Below are 8,752 nucleotides of genomic sequence, written 5' to 3'. Positions count from 1 at the left end.
TCTAGAGAGAAGAGAGAGCTTCTCGGTCTAGAATTCTAACCTAAAAGATGACATTAAAACTATCCTAATGCTTCCCCCTTGATCCTACTTGAGTCTGCATCATATACTTCAGAAATGAGTTGGATTAGGCCTAAGAGAGCCTTGAAATCGCGACCCACGTGTTTACATAAGTAAATCATGTGTTGACAGTCATCAAAGTTCTGAAAACTAGACTGAACCGACCAATTCAACTAGATTAACAAAAAATCGGTCAATTAATAGGTTCGATTCACCTATAAAACTATCCTGTAAAAGACTGGCAAAAAACCGACAAAACTGATGGTTAACTGATGAACTGGCCGAACAACAAATATTGGTTCTCTCCAAGCCACGAAACGGCGTGGTTTTGGCCCTGGTTAAAAAAATAAAAAAAAAGGGAAAAAAGGCTTCAAGTAAAATAAGGTTGCTGAGCCACTTTCCTCTTCGAAGAGACTCTCCTAGTCACCTCCGAACCATAATTTTCTCTTCAACCTTCTTCCTACAAACGCCACCGTCACCTCCAACAAACGCCGGAGCGAAGCTCACCGTCGCGGATCGAGACAGCTCTCGCGGATCCAAGCATCACCGTCACCGTCACCGAAGCGTTGGCGCCGTCTGGTCGTCGGCTTGGCGTCGTGGTGGTCGTCGGCTTGTCGTCGTCACCGAACCGTCACCATCACCGAAGCGTTGCTTGTCGTCACCGAACCGTCACCATCACCGCGGTGAGTACTTCAATCTTTTTATGTTTCAACTAATTTTGTTTATTTGGTGACAAAACTGTATGAATTGGGCAGATTTGAGTTCATGGGTTTTTGTTTTTTTCAATTAAATTTTTATTCAGTGAAGAATTTAGGGCAGATTTGAGTTCTGCAGAGTTCTTCTTCTGAGTTCTTGTTCTGTTTTTCAATTTTTGTTTATTCAGTGAAGAAAAGTAACGCTCCTCGCTCACCCATCTCCCACATCAGAGAAGAGACTTCACCCAAACCCTAGCAACCGCTCACCCTTACCTCGCCGAGTTACTCCCGTAGGCTAGAGGGTGCGGTCGCTGCCGGACTAGACTCAACCGAGCCTCCCACTTCTCAGGTCGGCATCTCTCACGTGCAAAGAACCCACGGGCACGTTTGTTTTCTCGCCGGCGCTCTTCTCGGCGTTGCGGTGGTTCGTTCTCTCCTTGGCATCTTTCCCTCTGTAAGTTCACTCTCTCCGCCACGGTTTCACGGCTTCTTTAAATCATTTTTCTGAGTTAAATGTTTTCTCATTTTCTGACTGAGTTAATTTTGTTTTTGTTGATTAATCTTTTTGAGTTAATTTTTTATTGTTATTAATTTTTCTGAGTTAATAGAGTTGATTGGTGTTAATTTTCTGAGTTAGCAAGGGTCTGTTTTTGTTCTGAGTTAATAGGGATATGTTTGTTTTGAGTTAACAGGGATCCGTTTTTGTTCTGAGTTAATAGAGTTGATTGTTGTTAATTTTCTGACTATTCTTTGTCTGCTCTAACTCATGGTATATTTGTTTCAATTGTATCCTAAGATCCGTTATAACATCCTCTGCTTCATTCAATTGCGCTTCAAGCTCTTCGATTTTTTCTTTGCTGATTAATTGACGCTCTCTGTACTTCGGCTGTCTGCATACAAAGAAAACATTGTTTACGGTACTTTGTCTCTCAAAAACAAAAAAGAAATGCAATATTTTGACATTCCTTGTGTTTCTAGGAATTTAGTGGCAATTGAATTGATTTAGTTTAGAAAAATTAAAACCTCTATATTTTACAGACATATGATGTATGTCTTGAAAAATTGTGGGGGGAGAGAGAGATGCAGTAATGTCAAAATAACATGCAGAGATAAATGATGGAATATGTGCATCCAGACTTCACATAGGCCAGAGAGCAAAAGAGAGGCCATGGTGTGTTATATTGTGCATGGCAAACTAATGCAAACTTGTGCGCAAAGAGAGAAGATAAAAATGTATAGTTACAAATTATTTAATATTCCAGACATAATAATTGATCTATCAAACCAATTCAAATTCTATTATTTTACAACTGCCCCACAGCTGCCTGCCTGCCTGCCTACCTGCCTGCCCAAGTCCATAGTGTGGACAGTGCCTCACTCCCTTCGATCTCCGTTAGTCCGTTTCTTGCCGCCAGCCTCGCCTCTCAACTTCTGTCTCTCTCCGTCTCTCGCCATCCATCTCTCAGCCTCGCTGAGTTGTCATGTTGCCAGATCTGAAACCTACATGTACGTCTTTAGCTATTTCAGATTCTCGATTTGGTGTTGATCTGTCATTTTATTTTGTTGAATTCAAATGTCCAGATGTGATTATTGCATCTAAAACACGACCTATTCCACTCTCATTTTATGGTTTAGTTTTTTGTTCTTGAATCCTTTTAAGGTTGGAATTTGGTTTTGGTAAGTAGCTTCATTCTTGTGCGCAATTGTGAATTTCAGTGAGTAATTGTTGGTTTATATTTGGTTTTGCGAGTATATCATGCGTAGGTTACAGAAATTCAACAATGTCAACTTAACATGTGTGGATGTGTACACTAAAGACCAAATTTTGCTTCTTCACGCCATGTGCTCTCAAAAAGAATGATGAAGAACGTGTTGAATATACGTACATATACAATGTTATGCAAATGTATGCATTGGTCATCATAAAAAAAGGCATGCATGAAAAAAAAGGTGGGAAACAAAATGAAGCCTGGCTTTTAGCATTATAGTAGGATAGGATAGGAGAAAAGCTTGACGATCCCTAACCTCATGAGTTAACTTTTTGAGGTTGAATTAGACCCACTCGATTCTAATAGGGTGCGTTTGGAATCTAAAGAAGTTGGGATTGATTTGAATTGAATTCATTTTATTTTGTATATCAACATTGATGTTTGGAATAATTGTAAAATGATAAAATTTGAATTGGTTTTATAGATCAATTATGTTTGGAAGATTAAATAATTGTAATTATACGTTTTTATCTTCTCTCTTCGCGCACAAGTTTGCATTAGTTTGCGATGCACAATTGTGCTTGTGTACATAACATGCGATGGCCTCTCTCTTGCTCTTTGGCCTCTGTGAAGTAAGGATGCACATATTCCATCATTTATCTCTGCATGTTATTTTGACATTACTGCATCTCTCTCTCCCCCACAATTTTTCAAGATATACATCATATTTTTGTAAAGTATAGAGGTTTTAATTTATCTAAACTAAATCAATTCAATTCCCACTAAATTCCTAGAAACAGAAGGAATTTCAAAATATAAATGATTTAATTCTCCGAGATTTGTGAAATCAATTATTTCCTTACTTTTAATAATTCCAAACACATGATTTGATTTAAATTAAATCATTTACACGATTCCGATCACATTCATGGGATATATTTATGGTCCTTAGATGGTGAAACCACCATATGGTGTTGAATTACAGAAATTCTTAATTGGCTAAATATCTGTAATCTCAAGAATGAATAATCTTATCTTTCATACTTATCTTTTAAATCACAAATAGGAACAATGGACAACGTGGTTGATTCTCTAAACAATGCCTATCAAGATTTTATTGCTGCTGCGTCGACTGTGCTTGAAGCCAAAGAAAGTGCAGGTGCCCAGAAAACAACAGCAACTGATGTTGCTCTAGAGAACTTCAAGCAGAAGTGGGAATTATTTAGGGTGGCATGTGATCAAGCTGAGGAGTTTGTGGAGTCTTTGAAGCAGAGGATAGGATCAGAGTGTCTGGTAGACGAGGCGACAGGCGCAGGAAAACCCGGACAAGCTACCATGACTGGTCTTCCTCCCATCAGCGCAGTTCGGTTGGAACAAATGAGTAAAGCGGTCCGGTGGCTAGTGATTGAATTGCAGAATGGATCTGGAGCCGCTGCTGCTAATTCATCCCAATCCCATGCCTCAGCTCCTTTTGATGCCAGGTTCTCTGAAGATTCTGCTCCATAGCATCAAAGTAACTGTTACTGTATACACATGGTGTTTCTGTATTTCACTTGAACTTTAACTTAGGTTGCATTGATTTAGACTTTGTTTATGTATATAAAAATGGTAATGAATCTCCATTTTAATTGTTCATGCTATATCATGAACATCTATGATTGTTTAAAATCAGTCCCAATGTTATTCTGCTCATTGGATCATGTCCTTTTCGGCTTATGCTAATTCTTCCACCTTGGGTTTGTCTATGCCCTGGCTTTGTAATAAAGTAATCAATCGTAGGATTCCGGAGGAAAGTTCCAATTGTCCTTGAAATGAATCATGATTCCATTGCAACGTTGGGGAGCTGAAAGTGTGGGAAGCGTAACTGTGGGTGGTGAGGTTGTGAGAGATTTAGAGCTAAAGTATTGCTAGGGTACACCACTAATGTAATGTCTAGGTGCACAAATAAAAAAATTGAACATCATAATCAATTTCAGCAACCGAGTCTATCAATATTGCACTATTAAGTAGTGTTTTTGTTTTGAAATATTGAAGTTTGTTTTGAAATATTAGGTAGTTTTTGTTTTAAAATATTAAAGTTTGTTTTGAAATATTGAAATTGAGACGGGATTGAAATTCAGAAACAAAAATTAGTCTGAAGACAAAATTTTAGTCCCTTCACATTATCTTTAGAAAATAGAGACATAAGAAACTAAAATTTTGTTAATATTTTTTTCTAAAATGTCTTTATTCAACAATCTCGTAAACCAGAGTGAGATAAATAAAAAAAAAGAGAAGAATAATGGGATAGAATTGGAGGTCTGAGATTCTGAACGAGAGGGAGTAAAGGAAGAAGAAATCTTCACAGAAGAAGCTCGATGAGAAGAAAGAACCTCTCCAATTCGAAGAGATGGCAATAAGATCACCGTTTTGGATGATGTCGTCAACGCTTTCAATTTATCATCCATGGAGGAAGAAGATCCCGAAAAAGGCTTCGGAAATCTTAAGGAAGAAGGGTATGGGGTGTGATCCTTCTTCCTTGTGTTTTTCATCAACTTTGTCTTTGTATTCCAGTGGTAGTGGTGGTGTTGTTTCCAATTTGAGAGGGAGGGAGGGAGGGAGGGAGAGAGAGAGAGAAAGGGAGGGGGAGGGGGATGGGTGAATTGGTAGGGTTAGGATTTAATTTAGTAAAGGTATTTTAGTATTCTCACTTATTTAAGCTTCTATTTACAAAATATTGACATAACTAAACCATTTACAAGATATACCAAACATAATATTGAGACATAGTCTCTGTCTTTTAATTTTTGACTCGTAGTCTTTGTCTTTTTTCTAAATCCAACCTTAAATTCAACTGGTTTATCAAGCATAACCAAATTCAACCAACTACATTAAGACATAGCCATTGTAGACTTGTAGTTTCATTGGAATCAAAAGAAATCAATTTTTGTACTTCACCCTATACATTGCGGTACAAACTCAAATTTATCTGACTTTTTAACATATTTATCTAAGGGCAACTACAATGTACAGAGTCTCAGTGTGTAAAGATTTACAGATTTTAGATTGGAACCACACGGCGGCAACACGTGTCCATGAGTCATGCGTGTAGGTGCAGCGTGGAATTGAGTGGAGAAAGGGGTGTGCACACCACGGAGCCGAACTTCCTACGCTGGGTCATGGGATGGCTCCGTTTGGTTTCAAAATTTTTGTTTGGACAAGCTTTATATGGATTTGCAATGGATAGGCTCGGACAACAAAAAAGTGATAAGATGATTTGTGATAAGATGATGTTGTATAAAGAACGTATAATTGAAGGGTTTATTACTCAAATGGAGCAAAATATATATATAAATATACAAGATGAAAAAAAGATTATTAATTTAATATAATACATGTGATTCAAGCAAGATTTAATATGTGATTTGACACTGTTGTATTAATAATATATGACACTGATTATGTTGCCAAAAAACTATTTTAAAAAACTTTTTTGAAGGTAATATACTTTAGAGTTTAGGATCTTGAGTGTAGGGCTTATATTTTGGGAACTAGTGTGTAGGTAATCGTAGGTAGGATTGGGGTTTTAGAAATTAGGGTTTAGGAATATACGTTATTTTAATATTTTCATGTATTACTTTCTGCTCTGCAGTCTAAATTTCTCGATATCCATCCCTGGTTTGCGGTATAATTACTGAATACGAAACCTTTAGTCTAGTGTGTAGTGTTACGGTGACTTAAATTTTTCCTTCTAAGTATTAACGTTAATTAAACGAAGGCAAAAGAAAAAGTGAGCTTGGTTAGTGTGGATGTGGCTACGCCTCCGATGTGAAAATAGAATGGTTGACGTGAAAATAGAATGGTTGACGTGTAGAATGTAAAATAAAAAAACAGTCGGTCTTTATTGTATTCTAAGTGGATGTTATGAAATAGTGGAAGTTATGAAAGTGGAGAAGAATTAAGGACGAGACGAAATGAACATGAGACTTATGATTAACACAGTCGAGTTCTTAATTCGTTGTGGTGAACAGAAATTGTCACATTAAATCGTAACATTAAATCGCAAACAGGAGAACGTAAACGTTGAACCCTAAACTTGAGCCCAGAAACATGGACCATGAGCCCTCAACCCCAAACAGGGTAAACCCAAAGAACGGAACCCGTATCCCTAATACACGAAGAGGAATTCGTATATCTGTGAGAGACGAAACGATATATACAAATTCCTAGGAGAGGAATCCTGAACCGTCGGAACCCGTATCCCTAATACATGAAGAGGAATTCGTATATCCGTGAGAGATGAAACGATATATACAAATTCCTAGGAGAGGAATCCTGAACCGTAAAAGTCAGTTGATTTGCTTATTCCTTTCTGGGATAGTACACGGCGAGACAAATTCCGGAAGCTGAACCCTGAATGCCGAACCTAGAAAATCGTAACCGTGAAAACAGTGAACCATGTCGTGGGAGCCCGAGAACCAAATTCCGTTAACACCATACCCGAAATCGTGAATCGCAGTTGAGTTGTTTATCATGTTTGGTGAAAGAACATCGTGACCCTGTATGCTGGACCGTGAACCCTGAACCATGTAGGATGACATGTGAATCTGGAATCCGAATATGTAAACCGGAATTCGTATTCCGAAGTCCGTTAATCTTAAAGTGTGATAAGATAAACCGGTTAGTAGATTGGGTTGAGTCATAGATGAAAGGATCGAACCGGCGAAACTATTGGTTTACTATTTTTTCTTTTTTTCTTTTTAAAATAATTAAATTTGCTATATATTTTTAATTTAATTTTGATATAATGTTAGATAAAAGATTTTATTCATCTGTTTAATTATATATTATGTTAAAAATTTGTTGTCATTACTATTTTTAAAAATAAAAAATATATTCTAACGTACTAAATTAATTAATTTATTTTAAAATTTTATATGCAACATAGGTACATACAATAGTAATGACATAATAAAGGTAAAAAACAAGTAATAAAGATGAATAAATTGATAATAAAATAAAATATATAAAGTCATGAAGAGAATAAAATATTATATTAATACCTAAATTATAATTGTTTGAATTAAAATTTGTAATTGAAAATATCAAAAAGAGAAATAACGAAGTTGGAAGATACATAGAGTCATAGAAAGCCATATAAAAAACATAGAGCATTTGAAATTTATCTTTTGATAAACGGAAGATGGCTACTTGACAAAGAATAAAAAAATATTAAAATTATAAAAATAAAAAGAGAGTTTATGGGAATAAAGGAGCGAGAGCACAAAAACTAAATTAATTAGGTTAAATAATAGGCAAAATATAGAAAAATAAAAAAATGAATTTGAGACTTTTGCCAATTGAATTGAATTTATTTATAATGGACTGATTTAAAATTTGAAGTGAAAACACATTATATATGATTATTTAAAAAAAATGAAAGACCCAATGGGGGCAAGTTCCCCCTCATGCTTATTATTGGGTCCGTACCTATCAGAGACGGATTCATGTTCAGGGATAAGGGGGGCAACTGTCCCAGGGGAGTTTAAAATTTTTTTAAATAATACATATTAGTAAAATTTATTTGCCCTCAATATGTAATCAAATTTGAATCTACTATGAATAAACTTCACGCATCAACTTCGATTGTGTCGAAACAAATGGTAATTTAAGATTCAACTAAATTTGTAACCATAGCCTTTAAAAAGGAAGAAGTGAAATAAGGGAAAAGCTCTACATCAATGTAAAAATTACATGGACGGTATCCAAGTAATTTTCACTCCACGCCTCACACTTCCGTTTGTTTTACACGCGCCTCTTATAACCTATATAACGAATTCTTATTTTGTGTTATCAACGTTTCTCAACGTAAACTTTTTCATACAACGTAAACCTCTTTCGCGTTCTTCTTCATCTTCTTCTTCATCTTTGTCTTCTTCAACCTAATTAAATTTGTTGTTCTCCTCTTTCGTATTTTTCTTCTCTGCATTATGGATCTGGATTGATTCAATGCAATTATCTTCGTCGTTCATCTTCTTCTTCGTTTTCTTCTTCAATCTGCACTTTTGAATTGAAACGATAAATGAATCAACTTCAAATTAGTTGAATGAGTGCGATTTTGATGATTCTTCTCAAACGCATCAATTTGATGAGGTTTGGATTATTGAATTCTGAATCCAATTTAATGGAATAAAATTTCTAATTTTATTTGAAGTGAATTGAATGGACTGAGGTGATCTACATCTGAATTGAATTCAATTGAATTGATAATATATAACTGTGAGTAATTGTGAGTGTCAGTAATTGAGTAAC

The 8,752-nt window shown here is 35.8% G+C and overlaps 1 protein-coding gene across 10 annotated transcripts; it reads left to right on the top strand.

The window, feature by feature from the left end:
- The first annotated feature begins 311 nt into the window (after positions 1 to 311).
- LOC112710883 (mediator of RNA polymerase II transcription subunit 32) lies at positions 312 to 4,254 on the top strand. Of its 10 annotated transcripts, none has more exons than XM_072202930.1 (6): positions 377 to 740; positions 941 to 1,206; positions 1,549 to 1,669; positions 1,860 to 1,985; positions 2,074 to 2,258; positions 3,528 to 4,254. In XM_072202930.1, the coding sequence occupies exon 6, from the start codon at positions 3,533 to 3,535 to the stop codon at positions 3,965 to 3,967; it is 435 nt and encodes a 144-aa protein (XP_072059031.1). In that variant the 5' UTR covers positions 377 to 740; positions 941 to 1,206; positions 1,549 to 1,669; positions 1,860 to 1,985; positions 2,074 to 2,258; positions 3,528 to 3,532; the 3' UTR covers positions 3,968 to 4,254. The 10 variants fall into 10 exon arrangements, 8 of the variants coding, with proteins under 8 accessions (XP_025619112.1, XP_072059031.1, XP_072059030.1 ...); XM_072202929.1 differs by having other exon boundaries at positions 1,791 to 1,985; XR_011865681.1 differs by lacking the exons at positions 1,549 to 1,669; positions 3,528 to 4,254 and adding an exon at positions 2,517 to 2,972.
- Positions 4,255 to 8,752: the final 4,498 nt, after the last annotated feature.

This window comes from Arachis hypogaea, chromosome 9, assembly GCF_003086295.3.
Source record: "Arachis hypogaea cultivar Tifrunner chromosome 9, arahy.Tifrunner.gnm2.J5K5, whole genome shotgun sequence".
NCBI lineage: Eukaryota > Viridiplantae > Streptophyta > Magnoliopsida > Fabales > Fabaceae > Arachis > Arachis hypogaea.
Note: the sequence above shows the minus strand (reverse complement) of the source record. Positions and strands in the feature narration are given on the sequence as shown.